The following is a 22,724-nucleotide window of genomic DNA, read 5'->3' on the forward strand; positions in this document are numbered from 1 at the left end:
AGAGATTTAAATCACAAGGTATTTCAAAAAGAAAAGGAGTTCTTGTGGCACCTTAGAGACTAACCAATTTATTTGAGCATGAGCTGTAGCTCACGAAAGCTCATGCTCAAATAAATTGGTTAGTCTCTAAGGTGCCACAAGAACTCCTTTTCTTTTTGCGAATACAGACTAACACGGCTGTTCCTCTGAAAGGTATTTCAGTTATTTCACCTTACTTGTTTTAAAATAATAAAGTGACAGAAGAATAAATGCAAAAAGAAAAGGAGTACTTGTGGCACCTTAGCGACTAACCAATTTATTTGAGCATGAGCTTTCATGACCTCACGAAAGCTCATGCTCAAATAAATTGGTTAGTCTCTAAGGTGCCACAAGTACTCCTTTTCTTTTTGCGAATACAGACTAACACGGCTGTTACTCTGAAACCAAAGAATAAATGCCTTACTCTGATAGGGAAACTTTCATCTGATGATCCCCACAGGCTTTATTAAAAGTATTAGTTGAGTCTGGAAACATACACAGGAGACAGAAAAATGTCGTCATTGCCATTTTACAGAAGCGGCAAGTGACACACACACAGTGGGAATTTCAGAACGCCGACCATTGGCTTCAGAGGGAGCAGGGTTCTGAATGCTTTTGAAAATCCCACCCTGAGTTTAACCACTGGATCCAAATCTCACTGAAAGTCAATGTTTCCACTGACTTTAATGGGCATTGGATCAAGCCTCATGTGAATTGTCCAAGGTCAGATGGGGAGTTGGTAAAAAAGCAGAGAATGGAACTCAGGAAAAAGACCACTGGACTCCCTTCCCTAGAAGCTACTGTTTATGTAGAGTCTAAAAGATCTAGCAGGTATAACAGTTTCATTCTCAAAATGATTTTTGCATTAAGACAAACCACAATTTCAGTGACTCTTTTCCTTTTACTTCTTATTTAGGAAGAAATACTAGCTCTGGGAAATTCATCACTGCACAATACTGATGCTTTTTCTTTAGATAAAAAACAAAAGTTAATAGCTTTTTTAGCATCACTTGTGGCCACAATGATATCAGAAGTGTGAAGCATTAGAGCCCTTTCTACAGCTCCTCTCCTCCCCTACCCCCCAAAAAAAATGCATTAGGCAGTTAGAGAGATGAAAACAGACAGGTGCCTGCCCCAAAGAGCTTATCACCTAATGAGATAACATACAAACCATGGATGTATCTGGGAGGGGCAGGGAGTGCAGGGAGAGCATGAAAACACAAGGTGATAATTCATTGTAAATTCTCTTCCCTGTTGTTATTTTTAACCCTGGGCTCTTTGCCTTTCTCTTAATTAACTCATAGTCATTTGGTTTTTACCAGTTTAATTCTTATTTTTATTCCTCTCTTTTTGTTTATTTTTTAAAACCTCACTTTGCTTCATTTTTCTTTAACTCCTGCCTCTTTTGTTTAATATAACATATGGGTTATTTCATTATTTTGCCTTTTTCTTAGGACAAATACCAAAATCAACTTTCCCTCCCTACTGTCTATATAAATAACCAAACCACTCTGTCCTCCTTCTCATTACTAGTATTATTTATACATGGGAGCAACCATAAAGTGCGAGCTGCTTTCCAAACATCCCAGGAGTTTACAGACTACCCAGAGGAGCTTATGTTCTAAAGACTGTCCAGGCGCCCTGTCGCTATGAAGCCTACCTCTTCTTCTTCACCTTGTTCTATGTGTGGTGCAGTTACATCACACACTCGAGAGAAAAACATTTAAAAAGCCATTCAGATGGTTGCCTATCATGGACCCAGAACCACTTCATTTCTGGAAAAATCCTTTAGCATCTAATAGGGAATCAACCAATGGGGTTCTAGAGAAATTGCTCTAATATGTTTAGAATTTAACAGAGAATGATCTTCTTTCTATTGGTTTTTGACCATCCATGGTATTGTGTAATTCTCTAAAATATATAAGATGGTTCAAAGATTCTATTAGAATCATCGTTTTCTATTAAATTCTATGGAACTTCTGTGTAATGGGGATTCAGAGCAGAAAGCTTTAAAATAAAACCAGAATTATAATTATATTTAAAGATTGCTAATACAACAGAATGTTACAGATATTCCCCAGATAATAGTACCTAAATCTGAAGGTTCTAGTTAGAGGTTTATATATGATCCTGTGCATAATGGGGAGTAGCCAGAAGGAATCCAATTCAGATGGTCATGCTAAGAGAATGCAACTGTCCTGCTCTGCTTCTTCCCAATCAGATTTAATTATCGCTTTAAAAAAATATAACACTGTATTCTACAGGAATCAGTCCAAACACAGCAGCAGCACCATTGTGGATTATAATACTTTCTCATGTAAGGGATCTCTCCATGCTATTTTGTAATTCAGATTATAAAAGCACCCCTGCACCTTTGGTATGGTATGATGACAAACTATCACACCTGAACTAGCGAAGAGACTGATGGACAGATTTTCTAAAATGATTTCCATTTTGGGGTACCCAAAGTGTTTCAGTCCAGATGCCCTGCAACAAAGGGACCCAAAATGAGTGGCCACTTCTGAAAATATGGCTGTGTACCATTTCTTTGTCCTAGAGCTTCCATTCTCTAGGACTATACTGAGGCCACTCATAGGCACCAAAGAGCAAGTTCGGTGCAATTTTGCTAGGTAAACAAAGAGCTAATAGTGTCTTTACATTCCCTTTCTCAGTGACACGCCAATGGCTGTGTAATAGCGCATATCTGTTCTTTTCACTTCCAGAGCTAAAGGTAACATGACACATTCTCAGACAGGTCCTTTGAGAAGCATTATATTCAGAAAAAAGAAAAGGAGTACTTTGACTGGGGCAATCTAAGCTTAATGATAGGTTCAGAATCCCATTAACTAAGTTAACAAATCATGCAAAGGTGTTATTTTCAGTCATGGGGGCTAGGCTGAAGGGTGTGTCAATTACTTCCCCAGCGTTTCTAGGAATGGCCTTGATGGGCCTCTAGCTTCCTGGGTGCAGGCAAAAGGGGTAAATAAGGCTAGCTGGAATTAAACTAGAGATGGGTATGGGTATGGTGAGGTGGGGTCTTAATGAGGAAGGGAGAAAAAGAAATAAAATACAGACTCTGATTTGTAAATTTTTGAGCACAGATAAATATGATGGGCTCAACCCTGGGGCAGAATAGGGCTGACAATCTGAAGCCATTGCTCATGGTAATCATACTTCTGTTTATATTACCTTCCCCCTGAGAATCTGTAAGTGCCTTACAGATGTTAATTACATCTCACAACACAACTAGCAGTTAAGAAAGTTGAAGCACAGAGAGGCTAAGTGAGTATGACTTGCCTGAGGTCACACAGAAAGTCTGTAGCAGAGCAAGGAATAGGACCCAGGTCTCCTGAGTCCCAGTCCTGTGCTTTAACCACAAAGAAAAACTATCTCTTCTATTGAAGAAGTCAGGAAGTGAAGGCCTAATCAGCTTAGTCCTATCTATAGCTATCACAACAGAGGGAGAGAGAAGCTTTTGCATATTTCAGAGTGGTAGCCATATTAGTCTGTATCAGCAAAAACAATGACTTTTGCATATGACCATATTAACTTTACTTCTGCTCTTTGCACTGTGTTAGCAGAGTAACTTATCATGCATGCTGACCTGCAATACTCTGCTTTCTGTGGGGTCTGCACTAGAACTTTCATAGCCAAGGCAGTAGCTGTGCCTTGCAATCATGTACTTTTGTATTCTAGTGTCTTTTAAGTTTGCTATTTACATAGAGCCTGTGGTATTTGGAGATAAGATTAAATAAAAAGGGCCAAACAGAAAATGAACTTATTCTACCATAGTGACACAAACACACAAATTATTCTCTCCATCCGTTACTGTTTCTTTTCGATATAATTAATGTTAGAGGTAGCATGGTCTAATGGTTAGAGCAAAGGTATGGGAGTCAGGACTTCTGGCTTCCACTTAATCTCTTTTCAATGGGCTAAAATATCATGACACTCAGAGAGAAATATTTATTCCAATCTGGGCTGGGCAACCCAACCTAGATTCTATTCCCATCTGAAAATCAGGCCATTTCTGTGTCTCAGTTTCCCCACCTGGAATAATACCTACCAGAGAAGTTGTGTGGCTTATTAAAAGTTTGTAAAGCACTATATGTTAGTTAATGTTTCTAAAGCACTTGGTGATACTTGTATAAAAGATGCTATCCGAGTGCAAAGCTACAAAGTAATAACACTGGTGGTTTAAGTGCCTCTTTTGTTGTTTTACTGTCAATTAAAAAAATATTACCACACATAACCCCTAAATGTAAAATAGTCTTTCAGAATATTATCAGCTGTAGTAATGCAAGAACCTTAATTCTGTTACAAGCATTTTTCAGATTTAAAAAAAAAAAAAAAAGCAAAATGTAATTCACAAGATGGAAAAGTTAAACAAAGGAGTCTTTACATTTCAAAGATGTCTGCCAGTTAAATAACAAGTTGTCTCTATGAGCACTTTGATGTAGAGTAATTGTTGGTTATTGACCTGCAAGAGATGATCAAAAAGATAAAATCAAACAAGTTAGCCTCTTGGCATTCTGTGAAGTAACTGAATACATTTCTTCCCAGTCAGTTTAGAGGCTAAATACAGCTACCCTCTGTGCTAGAGTCTCACTGATTTTGGAGTTGAGGCTCAAAATACAAACTTGGGACTGCTAAACACTGAGGATGGAGTGGAGGTTAAGGATAATCTAGGCATGGTCCAATATCTAAACAAATACTTTGCCTCAGTCTTTAATGAGGCTAATGAGGATCTTAGGGATAATGGTAGCATGACAAATGGGAATGAAGATATGGAGGTAGATACTCGCATATCCGAGGTAGAAGCAAAACTCGAACAGCTTAATGGGACTAAATCAGGGGGTCCAGGTAATCTTCATCCAAGAATATTAAAGGAATTGGCACATGAAATTGCAAGCCCATTAGAAGAATTTTTAATGAAATCCGTAAATTCAGGGGTTGTACCATATGACTGGAGAATTGCTAACATAGTTGCTATTTTTAAGAAAGGAAAAAAACGTGATCTGGGTAACTACAGGCCTGTTAGTTTGACATCTGTAGTATGCAAGGTCCTGGAAAAAATTTTGAAGGAGAAAGTAGTTAAGGACATTGAGGTCAATGGTAAATGGGACAAAATACAACATGGTTTTACAAAAGGTAGATCGTGCCAAACCAACCTGATCTCCTCCTTTGAGAAAGTAACAGATTTTTTAGACAAAGGAAATGCAGTGGATCTAATTTACCTAGATTTCAGTAAGGCATTTGATACGGTGCCACATGGGGAATTATTAGTTAAATTGGAAAAGATGGGGATCAATATGAAAATTGAAAGGTGGATAAGGAATTGGTTAAAGGGGAGACTACAGCGGATCATATTGAAAGGCTGGAGGGAGGTTACCAGTGGAGTTCCTCAGGGATCGGTTTTGGGACCAATCTTATTTAATCTTTTTATTACTGACCTCTGCACAAAAAGTGGGAGTGTGCTAATAAAGTTTGCAGGTGACACGAAGCTGTGAGGTATTGCCAATTCAGAGAAGGACCAGGATATCTACAGACTAGGGACCGAATGGCTTGGCAGCAGTTCTGCAGAAAAGGACATGGGGTTACAGTGGACGAGAAGCTGGATATGAGTCAACAGTGTGCCCTTGTTGCCAAGAAGGCCAATGGCATTTTGGGATGTATATATAGGGGCATTGCCAGCAGATCGAGGGACGTGATCGTTCCCCTCTATTCGACATTGGTGAGGCCTCATCTGGAGTACTGTGTCCAGTTTTGGGCCCCACACTACAAGAAGGATGTGGAAAAATTGGAAAGAGTCCAGCAGAGGGCAACAAAAATGATTAGGGGACTGGAACACATGACTTATGAGGAGAGGCTGAAGGAACTGGGATTGTTTAGTCTGTGGAAGAGAAGAATGAGGTGGGGATTTGATAGCTGCTTTCAGCTACCTGAAAGGGGGTTCCAAAGAGGATGGATCTAGACTGTTCTCAGTGGTAGCTGATGACAGAACAAGGAGTAATGGTCTCAAGTTGCAGTGGGGGAGGTTTAGGTTGGATATTAGGAAAAACTTTTTCACTAGGAGGGTGGTGAAACACTGGAATGCATTATCTAGGGAGGTGGTGGAATCTCCTTCCTTAGAAGTTTTTAAGGTCAGGCTTGACAAAGCCCTGGCTGGGATGATTTAGTTGGGGATTGGTCCTGCTTTGAGCAGGGGGTTGGACTAGATGACCTCCTGAGGTCCCTTCCAACCCTGATATTCTATGGTTCTATGATCCTACAGGAGCATCTGGTTGACCTTGTAAACTGGAGTAATAGTAATAGGATGAAATTTAATAGTGAGAAGTGTAAGGTCATGCATTTAGGGATTAATAACAAGAATTTTAGTTATAAGCTGGGGACGCATCAATTAGAAGTAACGGAGGAGGAGAAGGACCTTGGAGTATTGGTTGACCACAGGATGACTGAGCCGCCAATGTGATATGACCATGAAAAAAGCTAATGCGGTCTTGGGATGCATCAGGCGAGTTATTTCCAGTACAGATAAGGAAGTGTTAGTACCGTTATACAAGGCACTGGTGAGACCTCATCTGGAATACTGTGTGCAGTTCTGGTCTCCCCTGTTTAAGAAGGATGAATTCAAACCGGAACAGGTACAGAGAAGGGCTACTAGGACGATCCGAGGAATGGAAAACCTGCCTTATGAAAGGAGACTCAAGGAGCTTGGCTTGTTTATCCTAACCAAAAGACGGCTGAGGGGAGATATGATTGCTTTCTATAAATATATCAGAGGGATAAATACCAGGGAGGGAGAGGAATTATTTAAGCTCAGTACCAGTGTGGACACAAGAACAAATGCTTTTTGATCATCTCATTCTGTCACTTGATTTAATCTAAGTTTTTCCTAAATATCTTGCTGCTGTTTAGAGCCATGAGATATCCTGGGTTGCTTTACTGAGAAGCCTCTAGTATATCTTGATATCTGCAGTGTCACAAACGTCTGAAGTTATGGTTATCTGATGATCAAATAATTTCTGGGGGGGAATTAAAATAATGGAATTATTTTGAATAGAGTGGAAAGTGTTCTGACTGGGGGACTCTGGGTTGGTTAGTGGGATTTGGAGACTTTCATCCTTGGGCCTGATCAACCCCTCCTATGGGATAGGGTGCACAGGTGTAGCAGATCATGGAGATTCTTGTGGCAGAGTATTCTCTCAACTGTTCTGGGAATGGTGTTTGTGTTTCCATTGAATAGGTTGTAGGACCGGATCTCAAACAGCACAGCTCTCCATATTGACCAAACTGGCAGGTTTGTGGTATTGTCTCAGATAGAAGCAGGCAGTGAATGGGGATGTCTCAGTTTAAAACCCTTGTGCTGGAGGCCGTGTGTTCTCAGTTGCAGCTGAGGAAAAGGCAGTAATAATGCTCTGATGTGCCCCCCCAAAAAAAATAATTATTAGCTTCCCATTGAAGTGACACACTCAGATTATCAATGACTGTTGTAGGAACTCCTCATGTGTTCCCGGAGGGCTTTTTCACATTTGTCCAGAGGGTCACAGTTTGTCATTGTTCCATGCCATGAGGTAATGCTTCAAGTCCTGCTGTCGCTAGGCTAGTGCTATCAGCAGGCTAGGAGGGACATATGAGCGGGGCCTGTTGGCTGACACATGCATTTTATTCGGTGATCTCTTCACTTCAAGGACTATATTTTCAAAGGGGCTTCAACCCAAGTCCCAAAATTGTGCCCAAAGGCTAGATTGTGCAGATGTATAAAGAAGGTGGGGAAGGCCATGTAAGGAATCCTCCCACTCTGTGCCCCCCATGTGGGGGCCAGAAGAACTGCAATCCCTGCACTCTTGAGTACAGAGTCCCTGCTAATACTGCTATGGAGGGTAAGTTACGCCAAAAAGGAGGAGATGGAGCCACGGCCCTGTTCCCCACCATAATCCAGGTCTGCAGAATGGAGCATACATGCACTCTCCAAAGGGGCAGATCAGCAGCCAAGCTCTCCCTGATCACCAGGGGGCTCTGAGAATCACTGTATCCTCAGGTGCCTCCTGGTACTTGCCCTGGGGTATGGCTGCTTCACACTACCCCAGCTGAGGGCATACTGTCACAATCTGCCCCTTCATTTTTAGTGTGCATAAAATATCTGGACTTGCACATGCAAACCAGCATATTTGGTTTTTGTTTGACGTCTCCTCACAATTTGTACAAATACAGGGTTTTTCATGCGAAAAAAAATTGTGAGCACAATTGGTTTAAACTCTTATTTGAAAAATTCACTCATGTACTCACAGTACTTGCAAATATGCTCCATGAAAATCAAAGATGGACAAACCTTGCTGCTACTGTCAACAAAAGCAGCCTGACTCAACAGCCCATGCCAGTTATATTAGCCATTGGCTTTTTGCAGGAGAACTACCATGGCAGAAATACAGCTTTTCAGAAACTCAGTGTGTGGCTACTAAGACACCCAAAACACTAAAGAGAATAACAATTCTAGTTCCTCTATCCCTCTAAACTGATACCAGCTCCTCATCAGTGTTTATCTAATGGTTTGCTGTGATTTCCCCACAAATATTTTTCGAGTGTTTGCTCCATTTTAAAGCAACTATTTAACTTTGTTTTGCTATGATCTTACCATCAGATATGAGCTTTTGTTTTCACTAGATACTGTAGTCCTGCAAAGGGCTAAGGTAGTGAATAATATCTCCCCTCCCCCCCCCCACCGTTTTTAGCTGGTACTTTTGTTTGCCCTCCTGGTGGATGTGATCCTTATTTTCCAGGCATTAGGTTCAGAATATTCCCTCTGTCTGTGTTTGTTTATAGAGATGAGGGTTGCTTGCAGCTTTAGTGTTCTCTTCTCTTTATCTTGCTGGGAAGACACTTGCTTTTATGAGCTGTCTCCAAAAATGTGTTTCATGATTACTTCAGTCAGTTCCTCCCTCTTCGGTTTATTGAATTAGTTGTAAGGTGGTTGCTGCATTTTTTCAGTTGTCTTTAACTTTTGTGTGTATTGAATTTGCCATAAGAATTGGACCAAGTGAGGAGTCTTCAGGGAGGAAAAATCAGTTTTTGAGCACAATTTCAATACAAGTATTAAAGCTGAAAAGTGACATCTACCGCCAAAGTTAACTAACCTACTTTCCTGCCCCATTGCGAACCAGTGTTGTGTGTTTTCAGTGTATAACCCCTGCCACTGTAGTCCCATAAGGCTGTCACCTTTGTGATTATCTGCAGTGCTTGACCCTGGATAAATTTGAAGGTCTTGCTGATGAAACCCAATTGACTCATCAAGCTCTTAATATGTTGGAGGAAAACAAATTCTGGGCTGGAGTAGTCTTCCCTGACATACACTCCGAGGCCAGCAAGCTGCCACCACATGTGAACTACAAGATCCGGATGGATATAGATGCAGTGGAGAAAACAAATAAAATCAAAGACAGGTGATGATTTCTGCTTTCCTCAGCTGCGCCTGCCATTGAACCAGTAACACAAAACATGGGAACCCTCTCCAACATTCTGGGAGCCAGAGGGTGGATCAGAGTCTGCATTCAAATACAAATGGGAGAGCTGATTGAATTCAGTGGTGTTTCACATGCGTAATGCAAAGCAGAAGTCATATCCAGACCCTAGTGCTTGGCACTGAGCAACTGCGTCAGGGGCTGGGAGAGTGGGGGGAAGGGTAGAAGGGAGGACTCTGATGGCTGGAGTAGCCTGCACAGGGTCTTTAGGGGACCTCCGCATGTGGGGAGTGGACAGGGAGTTCTACTTATCTGCCCCCTGCATGTTGCCAAACTTGACATGCACATCCAGTCTTCTCCCCCTATGCAGCAGAATATGCTGCTGCTGCTGCTGCTGCTGCTGTACAAGGGTCCTCTGCCACCTTGGATTTTCTTCTTAAAGTATTAGCACGCATGTTTTCTGAGACTACTTCCATATGGGCTGGGAGTTTCTAAGCAGTGTTCCCAGCGTGTATGATTTTATGGCAAGTCACATGATATTTGCAGTTTTCCCAAAGCTACCAATGCTGGAATCCCATATTTACCTGAGAGTTTCAGCTTTCAGTTTAAATAACAGCAAGCTTCTAGACATCATGACTGCAGAGAAGAACTTGAAAACATGATCTCTAAATGCTCCAATGCCACTTGGCAAGCCAATCTCAGGAGCATTTGAGGCCTGACGCATGATTTTTGAGCACTTGTGGTTGAAAATACTATAATGGTTAAAGAAAGGGCTATTCACATTAGAGGTGTGTAACAGCTACTGAAAACTGTGACTTCTGGTGTCGCAAGGGGAAACGGTTTGAAGGTTCTCCCTCCCCCCGTCCCCCGGCAGAAATTTTTGACAAACAAAAAAAAGTTTGCTTTCATTGGATTTTTCCACAGAAATTTTTGAGTTTTCACTGCAAGATTTCAGCTGAAAACCAAAAGACTTCAGCTGAAATATTTTGTCAAAAAAAAAGCAAAATGTTTCTGCAGAAAGCAGATATGTTTTGTGAAAGATGTAATTTAGTTGGAAATCCAATTTTCCACTCAAAAAACAGCATAGATGGACAGTTTTTGACCAGGCCTGGTCACAAGCTTAAATTCCGGACAAATGAAATAGTCATCTGATTTGGATCTTTAGGATAGAAGCTGAAAGGTCAGACAAACATAGTGGAGCAAATCCATTCAAAGCTTTCAACATCCAGAAAAAAACTTTTAAAATAAAAAGCTGAGATTTTACAGAGGCTACTGGGAGCTGAGAGTGAGTCCATCTAGATGAAGCCATAATACTTTTAAAACAAAACAAAACAAAATCCATAAATACCAGAAACATTTTGAACAAATTTGGCACATTGCAATATATAATCGCTGTTTTATTTTGAACCCCCTTTATGCATTTTTGGCCAAAATTACTGTTTTACATAACAGTATATAGAACTTCAAAAACAAAACAATAGCTAATTTTTCTGACTCATGAACGTCTGACCCCTTCTCAAGTAGCGGAGCCTGACAGCCGTAACTTGGAAGGAACAGCACTGGGTGAAGCCGCCAGGAAGTTCTCGGCTAAGTGTTCTCTTTTAAAGTGCCTGCCTGCCTCAGTGATTTCCATGTGTTTTTTTCTTCTCAGGTACTGGGATCCTGGTCCAAGAGCTGACCCAGTGGATGATTTACGTTATATCTGGGGAGGGTTTGCGTATCTGCAAGACATGATTGAGCATGGGATTATAAAGACCCAGACTAACGCTGAAGTGCCATCAGGAATCTACCTGCAGCAAATGCCCTATCCCTGCTTTGTAGACGATATGTGAGTAAGAGCAGCTAGTGATCCTATTTCTGATAACTAATCGGGGGGCTGGATGATGCAGTGGATTTTCAGGAGGCTTGACTACTTTTGCCTTTGATCTTGTTTAAAAGCCAGAAAGAAATCCCAGGACTATGGCATTCGTGAAATACCCCAAGGAGCCAGGGATGTGCTTCCTTGGTTAACACAGATAAGGAAATTGGAGAAGCAGAAAAAGTCCAGTACTTTGGAACTTTAAAAAAGGAGACTGAAGAGTCTGATTCTGCTCCCACTGAAATCAGCAAGAAAACCCCATTGACTTTAATAGCAGCAGGAGAATGCCTCGAAACTCGAGGCACATAAAAAGTTGCACAGTTCATAGCTGAGCCTGTGAGATCTGGAGGGGGAAAAGAAGATTTCAATTAAAAAGAAATGAACTTTTTTTGATGATTAAAATGGGCCCACGTAGAGAGCATTTCCCCATAACACTGTGGCTCTGAATCAGGCACAGTCCTATGTCCAGGAATCCCCAGGCATGAATAGTGCTGCTGTCTCCCTTACTAACACCGCAGCTAATTGCAGATTGCAAGGGGGTATATCATTTGTGTTATCATTCCCCACTTCTCAATACCTGTTCTTCTGACAGAAAGGTGCTAATGGGCCCTGGGTTTTTTTTTTTTTTCACCAAGAGAGATTATTGCAGCTGCAGAAACCCAAACCAGGCAAAGGTTGGTGAGGGCTGGTATACACTGACAAGCTACATTGGCATTCCTACGTCTTGCAAGGTTATGACAAATCCCCACCCCGAGAGATGTTGTTAGGTTGACCCTTGTGTGGACAGCGCTAAGGTGACAGAAGAATTCTTCCATTGCCCCCTCTTGGGGAGGTGGGTTACCTACGGTGGCAGAAGAACCCCTTCTGTTACTGTAGGGAGTGTCTACACTGAAGCACTACTGCAGTGCAGCTAAAGCTCTGTAGCTGGGCTGCTGTAGCGGTTTAAGTGTAGACATAGCCTGAGGCCTACAACAGTCACATATGGCTGAGGGTTGACCACAGAAAACCACAGAGAGAGACTGTGTTTAGTTGTGGCCCCTTCAAAGAACCTAGTTAAATAAAATGGCTAGACGCTTTTGGAAGAGGTATGCTGCTTTTGGGTTGACACTGGGACCCTGCTTGCCAATCCGGGGACCAGAGCTCCCACAAGAGGCAAAAGCAAGAGGCCCTGCCCAGCCTGCCTCCACAAAGCATTTTCTTTTGGTTCAGCAGGCCAGGTTGCTCTCTGGAAGTTTTCGGTGGGAAAGTGATGTTTCCCTGCCTGTTTTGCTGACTGGCACTGCCCTGCTAACACACTAGAGGGCCCGCTAGTACTCAGATCAGTCTGACTACTCCTGAAGAATGTCTCTTCCTTTGATTTTTACAGTCCCATGCTTCTACCCCATACAGAAAGAAGTGGGGGTGGGGGGTGGACGTCCTCTGACTTTTTGGTCAGTTTCATTCAAATGTCACCATTACAAAAGTGGTGCAAAATGAGAGTCCAATATCTCCCATAATGCTACTCTCGCCTCACAACACATGTAAAGAGATGCCAGCAGGAAACGTGTTTTATTGTAGCTCATGGTCATCCTAAATGTGTTCTCCATGGCTACTTTTTACTGCTCATATCTGTTGTAGGGATTGGGGACAAAACTATGGCAGCCATGCATAAAAGGTTCCAGGTTGTGACCTAAAATTGATCCAGTGTTAATAGAGAGAGGGAGCGCTCCAGCTGTCTGACACAGTAGTGCAGATTTTGTTAGCTAACGGCTAGCACTGACCATCTGTGACAGGCTCAAGACCTTCCATGAATGATGTTTTGCATACAGCATAGCAACATAGCATCTGGCTGCTTTTAATAGTTAATATTGATTGATTTATTTGCTACTTAAACTTGGGGAAACATTTCAAAGATATAACACATGGGAGACATGCATCCGATGAAGTGAGCTGTAGCTCATGAAAGCTCATGCTCAGATAAATTGGTTAGTCTCTAAGGTGCCACAAGTACTCCTTTTCTTTTTACATAGGAGACTGATTTCTTACCATTAGCATCTGTCTCAAAACGTTCTTTGCAAGTTATAATAATTACAACATGGCATAGTGTTCAGAAAGTGAGGTGTGGAGTGAGATCTATACCCTGCCACAGACTCAGTGGCCTTGGTCAAGTCTCATAACTGCTGTGTGCCTCGGTTTCCCCATGTGTAAAATGTCAATAACACCTAGCCCCTGGGGATGGGGCTGCAAAGTTTAATTCATTGTTTGTAAAGTTCTTTGAGAGCGGTTACTACAGTCTTAGACTGGCATTTTCAGAGAAGCCTAACCTTAGGTTCCTTTGAAATGCTCAGCCGTAATAAAGTCAAAGAATTCTTTATACCTCTTTTTCCTTTTCCCTTTCTTTCTTCCTTTTCATCCCAATCCTTGCCTGCTTTGCCTGCATTTCACTCACTCCTCTCTCCCTGCATGGGTAGCTTCATGATCACCCTGAATCGCTCCTTCCCTATCTTCATGGTGCTGGCTTGGATCTATTCAGTCTCCATGACAGTGAAGAGCATTGTGCTGGAGAAGGAAATGAGACTGAAAGAAGCCATGAAGAACCGGGGAGTTACTAATGGGGTTATCTGGTACACCTGGTTCCTAGACAGTTTCATCATGATGTCTGTGAGTGTGTCTCTCCTAACAGCACTAATTACGGTAAGGATTAACTTGGGAGTGACTTTAGAAAGCCCCAAACCTGCAGTTCATGTTTGCACTGTTAATATTAGCTGTCCATCAAGAAACAATAGCTATACATAAGGAGACCAGAACCACTGGTGGTCTACTCTGATTTTAGCACGTAGAATGATCATTTTTGTAAGCAGTCCTCCAGGCTGCATCAGCACTTGGCAGAGACAGAGCGAGATAAATTCACTAATGAGACTTATTGTAAGACTGTCTGCACGAGGATGCGTCAGGCCTGATTACACTGACAGGTCATGTTCCATTTGTTGCATTTCCAGTATACAGGGCAAGTCTTTCAATAAGTATCACTGCTTCAAACGTAGAAGATCTCAATCTGAGGAATTCTAATCTTTTCATTCACTGTCTGAGTCATTTATCATAGGCTGTGCTTGCCTGCTTTGAAACTAAGACACTATCACAAATGGGGGAGAGAGGCACCAGGGACTGACTCAAGCCTAATGTATCCCTCACTCCCTGGCAAGAACTCTCCTGGCTCCTTAGTCTCAGAATTGCTGCTTTTTCAAAGTGGCTTATGTTAGAATTGGACCCAATTTCCAAAGCCACCCAACCCTTTTCTAGATGATAGACTAACTGTTCTTTAACTGAGCTAGAGTGATTGGTTCCTTAATGGGTGCTGCTCTGGCAGGGAAGAGTTACCTGACATTTTCCCCACTGCACTGAATTGTTACAAATACGGAGTCAGAATTCAGTCTGCTCTCTCTAATCAATCCTGTCCTCATAAGCTCTCCCAGTGTATTTGCACTCTTAGGGCTTGTCTACACACACAGGGTACTGGTATAGTTAAAGTGGTACAAGCTTCTTAGGGTGGAGGTTGTTATACCACTATAAATGTATTTATACCAAAATAATTGTTCCACTACCCATGGGGGACCCGGACTAGCTATCCCAGTACAACTGCATCCACGCATGGAGCTGCACCAGTATAACTCTATTGGTAAAAATATCACACCTTTAACTGGCCTAGTTATACTGGTACAAAAATTGTGTGGAGATCAGCTCTTAAGGAACAAAACAGCCCTTCTCCCTCTAGGAGTAAGCTGACAGTCAGCTGAGACCACACTCTTCAGTAAGAGGGGACATTAAAGATTCAAAAGCATTAAGGAAGAAAGGTCAACACAAGTTCATCCAGTGGGTTACTTTCTACAGAAAGGATTCTGGGAGATCTTAGTCATCCTCTTCAGCCCTCACAGGCTCTGGGAATGTGAATGTAATTCAAGTGCAGAATATAGTGCTTTATAATCTGCCTACAAGCTTTTCTTTTTAAATGTGTGTCAGCCAACTTTCCCCATAACCTCTCTCCGGTGTGGGGTCCCGGGGAGAAGAATGGGAATTTGTTCTGATAGTTCAGACAATTTTATTTTAACAGAATTGGTTTCCATGCAGACATGTCTCACTTGGATTTGTAGGGTTGTAATGTCTGCAGGGAACTTTCCTTCAATGCAGAGGGAGAACATCAGATTTTTGTCTGTAACAAAGACAACAGAGAGCCATCAAATAGAACTCTGAGCTGGAAAACCAGTGAGACTGGCAACAATGCCAGGTACCTCAGAGCCAGCGAGCAGGGATGAAATTAGACCACTGACTTACTTTAGCTGTGATTTTTTTTTAATTGTAAAAATGCCTGGAGAGAGAGGTTAAATAGATTAGGTAGAGTGGGTAGTTTAAATTGATTAACCATTGTAACTCTGGTACCAACGGTAGTTCTGAACTCTGCTGCCAGCTTGTGAGACAGCAGTGTACCTAAACTCATTTGGTTTCCTTTGGTTACAGTGTGGCAAGGTGCTTCACTACAGCAATCCTCTCATCCTCCTCCTGTTTCTGCTGACGTTCACCACAGCCACCATAATGCAGTGTTTCTTGCTCAGTACCTTCTTCTCCAAAGCTAACTTGGCAGCCGCCTGCAGCGGAGTCCTCTACTTCACCCTCTACCTGCCCCACGTCGTCTGCTTTGCGTGGCAGGACCGCATGACTATTAACCTGAAGATTATGGCAGTAAGGCGCCTTTTGCCTCCCTCTTTGAAAATCTATGACCTCAGGCTCTCTCTGGCTGTATAATTCCTTTGTCTTGACTTTCTTGTGCCCCTGTCTCTGTCTCTCTAGTCAGCGTGCGAGTAACTGAGAGTACCTGGTAAAGAGGAAGAGACCTGAGCCACCGTCCTCCCTCCTTATGCTGGTTTTGCACTGGGGAAACTCAACTGACTTCAGTGGAGTTACTCCTGACTCAGAGGGACACTATCAAGTAATTTAGGCTGAGAAGTTAGATATCTAGGGGAATAAGCCTCTGACAAACCGTAGTCACTAGAATGGTTTACATGGCTTTTTTTAAAAAGTTCAGTAAAACTAGTCTTTTTGATGTAGACATGCCCCTGCAGTGTTTGCAACCTGTACCTCGCTGCAGTGTGCTGTAGCAGGAGAGCCAGCAAGTGCAACCAGCTAGAAACAAATAGGTGCAAAATGTAAGTAAACACAGGAAGTGGTGAAGATGCAAATTATCATTTTAAAATGATTTTAGATTTAAATGTGCCAACTGTATTTTAACACAAGTACGACAGAGCTATTGTAACGTGATTTTTAACTGACTTTTAAATTCACTGAAAGCTGTTTTCATTCAAACATTTGTATTCCTGTGAGCATTTGCCAACCTTTAAAAAGTGCGTGTGTTTATATAAATAAAATTTGGGGCTCAAATTGACTAGAAAATGTCCCCTTTAAACTAGATATGGGCCAAATCCAGAACCTCAAAGGCAAACTCCTTTGATTTGCAGAATACATTGTGGTCCCATCTGTATTACAATTGTTGGCATAGTGGTTTGACTGGTACTCTAACTCTGCTGTAGATCAGGCTCTCTAACTGCACAGGACAGAATAGGGGTGGGCAAACTACAGCCTGGGAGCCACATCCGGCCCTTCAGATGTTTTGATCTGGTTCTCAAGCTCCCGCCAGGGAGCGGGGTCCGGGGTTTGCCCCGCTCCGGTGCTCCAAGCGGGGGCTTGCCCCACGGCTCCCGAAAGCAGCAGCATGTCCCCCCGTGGCTCCTATGCGTAGGGGCAGCCAGGGGGCTCCGCATGCTGCCCCCGCCCCAAGCACCACCCCCGCAGTTCCCATTTGCCAGGAGCCATGGCCAATGGGAGCTGCAGGAGCGGTGCCTGCGGACTGGGCAGTGCGCCGAGCTGCCTGGCTGGGCCTCCGCATAGGAGCTGGAGGGGGGACATGCCACTACTTCTAAGAGCTGCTTGAGGTAAGCGCCGCCTGGAGCCTGCGCCACTGACCCCCTCCCATGCTCCAACCCCCTGCCCCAGCCCTGATCCCCCTCCATCCCTTCAAGCCCATTGGTCCCAGCCTGGAGCACCCTCCTGCACCCCCAGCCTCTCATCCCCAGCCCCACCCCAGAGACCATACACCCAGCTGGAGCCCTCAACTCCCCCCCCCGCCACCCCTCCCAGCACTCCAACCCCCTGCCCCAGCCTGGAGTCCCCGCCCGCACTCCCAGCCAGAGCCCTCACCCCCTCCTGCACCCCAACCCCCAATTTCGTGAGCGTTCATGGCCCGCCATACAATTTCCATACCCAGATGTGGCCCTTGGGCCAAATAGTTTTCCCACCCCTGGGATAGAGCATTTCAGGTTCTGTAGATGAAGGCAATAAAACTGGATCAAGGACCTGATCCTGTGAGAAGCTCAATGCCCTTAACTCTGGAGCATTAACAGAATTTTAGGGTGCTGAAGTCGATGGAATTACACTGGTGTAAAAGAAGGGAATCGGGCCCTTGCTGACGGAAACCAGGATGGGAAGCACTGGCAAAACAAGAGTTTCCCTGTGTTTTGTGTTGTGTTTGGGTTTATGTTGCTTGTTTAGAGCTTCACAGACTGAAATAGAGCTGGTTGGATTGGTGTGTGTGCGTGTGAGATTTTCCCATGGAAAATGTCAACGTTTTGTAAAAAATCAAAAACTGGGAAAATTTCACCTAAAAACTGAAAATTTTGATTCAGAGATCCAATCACAGTGGCGCAGGCCTCCATTCTGTATGGGCTGTGCCAGGCTACATCTGCTGTGTTGCAGCATAGTGTCCCCTCTCGCTGAGCTGTTGCAGTGCATCATGGAAAATGGTGGCCAGAGATTATGCTGGTTTGGTTGAACAAGACCTGTGTAAATCAACTGGAAACCCCAAAAGGGCGGGGGTTGTGGTTTTGCTGAGGCTGGGTCTTCTGTGAATTTTCCCTTCTGCTGCACAAACACTGTCACTCCATGCACACCGTAGAATTCCTTTGCCTGGGTATTTCTTGTGCCCTCATGTATCTCTCTTGTCAATGTGAGAGTACAGTACACCTGGTAAAGAAGAGGAGACCTGAGCCACCATCCTACATTTTATTTCATACAAATGTTTCATTCTGCTGAGGCTGACGACACTTTTTGAATGAGCTCAAACTGCCAAAGTCATCTCCATTAGTCTCCATATGGAGAGATAACAAATGAGTTACACCCTCATGTGAGCAGATGCTGCTCCACTGAAGTCAATTGGAGCTGAACCTGTTTACGCCAGGGTTAAATTTGGATCATTGTGTCTAAGTCCTTCATAGAGCTGCCACCAGTCCTGAGATTAAAGATGTCCCAGTGTTCTTTTCCGAATACTTGACTTTCCAGTCCTACTGTACCTTAGATTGTGTTTAAAATAAAACCCTTTCCTTCTGCTAATCTTGATCATTCGTGTGCACAACCAAGTTTCATATTTCAACTCAAAAAGTATTTTTTTATTGATGTGGGCTTTCCCCTTGCCTGAATCCCTGTTATTTCACCTTTATTCCAGAGCTTGCTTTCTCCAGTGGCTTTTGGATTTGGTACAGAATACTTGTCACGCTATGAAGAGCAAGGTGTTGGGCTACAGTGGAACAATATCAGGACTAGTCCTCTGGAGGGAGATGAATACAGTTTTTTCTTCTCCATTGAGATGATGCTTTTTGATGCTTTGCTCTATGGAATGCTCACGTGGTACCTTGAAAATGTTTTTCCAGGTATGTCAATCTCCCATTCATATGTGGTAGTGGTTGTAAATAACACTGTCCTAAATTAATCTCTAACTATTAGGGAGTAGAATAGGACTTTAATGGGGGGAGGGGAAGATTACCCCACATCTGCCTGTCTTCTTGCATTTTCCTCTGATGTAGCTGGTGCTGGTCCCTGTCTGACACAGAATATCGGATCAGATGAACCACAAGTCTAATCTAGTCTGGAACCATTTTTGTTTTTTTGCATTTCCTTTTTCTCACTTTTTCCTTTTCACCCCTTTTTCCATTTTGCAAGTGAAAAGGGTGGGGAGAAAGGAAAACAGATTTTTGTGGTGTTTTTGGTCAAAAAAGGGAACATTTAATAAAACAATCTTTTTGCAAAATTTTTATGCTTGTAAAATGCCATTTTTCATCAAAATTCTTTTTCATTTGAAAAATTTTGACGTGCTGTAGTGAAAATGTTTAAGCCCTGACAATGCACTTTGAAGCACAAAATACTAACTACAAGCGCCTGACTCACTACTGTGCTGTGGCTCCTTTATGTTAGCTGTTTCTTCTGGTGTGGTTATAATTCCTGTGGAGCATGAGACAAACGGTTCTTCTCACTGACTAGATGGTCAGGAACATTCCCTAAGGGGTTTTTTAAGGCTTTTATAGAGAATCCTGGGTGTGATGTTAGCAACATGGTACAAATTAAGAAGTGAGTGTTTCATGGGCAAGAGCATTTCCTTGTAGCTTAAAAAAAGTTGTTTAGCCTCATGTTAAACATGATTGAAATACTACATTAAAAGCTGTAGAAGCGATGGGGTTGCCTTTGAATGGATTTGCTGCTCTAGCACACATACCATAGCTCCACTGCCTGTTGTTGAAGCAGGTGGCAATGGTTAGCCAAACTTCAGAGTGTGGAGGGTTATTCTATTAGGAGGAGAAATTGATCATGTGGTCCTGTTTAATTACAAAGAACGTACAGTCCTATATCTGGTTTCAGAGTAACAGCCGTGTTAGTCTGTATTCGCAAAAAGAAAAGGAGTGCTTGTGGCACCTTAGAGACTAACCAATTTATTTGAGCATAAGCTTTCGTGAGCTACAGCTCACTTCAGCTATCTGGTTCCATAAAGGAGCTCAATTGTTTTTTACACTTATCCTGAATGAAAGGTGTCTGTACATCCACCAGCTTCAAGGAGGTTTAACGAAACCCATAACAAGCCAAGGCTGCTTCTGTGAGCAGACAGAGAGTCGAGTGAGTTAATGTGAGCACAGTAAGTCAATTCTAAGAACCTAGGGGGTAGTATTTTAAGTGGAAAGAAAAGGAGGACTTGTGGCACCTTAGAGACTAACCAATTTATTTGAGCATAAGCTTTCGTGAGCTACAGCTCACTTCATCGGATGCATATTGTATGTATATGATTAAGTGGAAATCATATACATACAATCATTGCAAAGTTCTTGTATCAGGTTTGAAGCAGTGACGGAATAAACTGCTTGTTTGCAAAAAGTTTCTCTGGAAATTACCCAAACAGCTGGGGGAGTCATCCAGTCCTTGTTTAGAGCTTTCCTTGTTAGAAAGCCAATCCAGAGAAATGAAGTGTAAATGAGCAGGCATTCTAGTAACTATCACACAGAAATAGACTACACAGCAGTGTTTATTGCAAATCTTACTGCTGATTTTGAGTAAGTGGCAGAAGACACTATGTAGGCAGGCTCACAAAGAATAAGACTTTAAACATAGAGGACCAGATTCTTAGCGGGTGTAAATTGCCATCACACCACATTTTTTAGTTGTTTTTCCTGGAAAGCTGCATGTTGAAATTTTGGCCTGAGCTGCCTCTTAATTTCATTTTGATGCCTGTTGTGCATTCAGGCCCAGTGCGATCTTTGTAAACATGATGAGCTTTTCACCCATTCAGTCTCTAGAATTTTGAAGGGGACTTCAAAAAGAAATCATTGCTTGGGGTCAGGAGCCTACCTGCTGGAATTGGACATTTCTTGGCAGCTAGTGCCTGGTCTTAAGGGTTCAAACTAGCCCCAGGCAGGGGGTAGCTGAATTCCTTAATTAAACCAGATTATGCTTTAGAAAACTAAAGTTAGCTCCGATCACACATAATGTGTTTATTTCCCCTCCCTTTCCCAAAATATTTGGAAACTGGGGTTATTCTGTTGGAAGCATAGTGGGTAGCTGTGCTTTGTTAGATCTTCTAATATGTTGGAACAGGATTGCTAATGAAACTCCAAGTATTGATATTTACATTATGAAAGTTGCATACCTGAGTTCCAGCCCATAGAAGAATGTGGACTCTCTGTATGGACTGGGTCTGTTTGTGTTTTAGGGGAGTATGGGATACCACGGCCTTGGTATTTCCCTCTGCAGGAGTCTTACTGGTTTGGGTCTGGCTACCCAAAAGCTGAGAAAACAGCAACTGCCGATGGTGAGTTATTTGAAAACTCTGGTGCTCGGAAATAACTTCAAAACCCACTGATCCATTTAGAGGTGAATACATTGTACATTCATTATGTGAGCCACTGAAAAGATTAGAGACAGACGTACAGTGGGAATCTTAGCAGGTGGCTTTGAACTCTGAGTGGCCCACTATTATTAGAGAGTTATTAGAGGATGAGTCATTGTTCCATCCGAGGGCTTTTAAAGCATGCATAAGTTAGCTGGGAACATCAGAGCCACATCTCTCTAATTCATGCATATGAGGATATTTGATGAGCTGTTATTACCCAACCTAGAATATTGGTGACTTGAGTCACAATGGATATGATACTGATTTTAATTACACTATGTTTACACTGGGGTTACACCTCTCACTCTGGACCTGAGTCTCTCCCATTTACTTTGTCATCAGTGTAACTATTAACTTCAAAGGAGCTACTCCTGATTTACACTAGAGTGAGATCAGAATTGTGCCCCTTTTGTGTGTATGTGCACACATGTATGTATATATAGCCTATTTTGAGAATGCCTATCTAAGCACTCCTAATTGATGCTAGTGAATTAAGAACGGCATCTGGCTCATTGTATTTTCATAGAAATACAGTAGAGCCTCAGAGTTATGAATACCAGAGTTATGAACTGACCAGTGAACCACACACCTCATTTGGAACTGGAAGTGCACAATCAGGCAGAAGAGACCCAAAAAAAAAAAAATCACAAATACTGTACAGTACAATTCTGTGTTAAATGTAAACTACTAAAAAAATAAAGGGAAAGTTTAAAAAAAGATTTGACAAGGTAAGGAAACTGCTTCTGTGCTTATTTCATTAAAATGAAAATGGTTAAAAGCAGCATTTTTCATCTGCATAGTAAAGTTTCAAAGCTGTATTAAGTCAATGTTCAGTTGTAAACTTTTGAAAGAACAACCATAACCTTTTGTTCAGAGTTACGAACATTTCAGAGTTACGAACAACCTCCATTCCCAAGGTGTTCGTAACTCTGAGGTTCTACTGTAACAGGCAGAGAGACGAAGGAATCATTCTTTGCCTCTTTTTGCATGGTCAGTCTACTCATCACAATATGACCCCTTGTCAGCTCTGATGGACTGTTTGCAAGGGGTCTGGGCACAAGAAGTTGCTTCTAGACCAGAAGGGTCTAATCTCCTCTGCAAACATTCTGAAATTCCCCTCCCAGTCTGCCCACATGTTGGGGTTGAGAAGAAAGAAACA

At 42.5% G+C, this 22,724-nt stretch overlaps 1 protein-coding gene across 1 annotated transcript in view; it reads left to right on the forward strand.

Annotated features, from left to right (window-relative positions):
• Positions 1-22,724, forward strand: part of ABCA4 (ATP binding cassette subfamily A member 4) — a 116,389-nt gene that overhangs the window by 40,868 nt on the left and 52,797 nt on the right. Inside the window, exons 13-18 of the mRNA XM_048862192.2 lie at positions 9,253-9,458; positions 11,128-11,304; positions 13,785-14,007; positions 15,826-16,047; positions 18,860-19,064; positions 21,386-21,484. Of these exons, the coding sequence (XP_048718149.2) occupies positions 9,253-9,458; positions 11,128-11,304; positions 13,785-14,007; positions 15,826-16,047; positions 18,860-19,064; positions 21,386-21,484 (1,132 nt within the window). The remainder of the gene's footprint in view (positions 1-9,252; positions 9,459-11,127; positions 11,305-13,784; positions 14,008-15,825; positions 16,048-18,859; positions 19,065-21,385; positions 21,485-22,724) is intronic.

This window comes from Caretta caretta, chromosome 8, assembly GCF_965140235.1.
Source record: "Caretta caretta isolate rCarCar2 chromosome 8, rCarCar1.hap1, whole genome shotgun sequence".
In the NCBI taxonomy this organism is placed as follows: Eukaryota; Metazoa; Chordata; order Testudines; family Cheloniidae; genus Caretta; species Caretta caretta.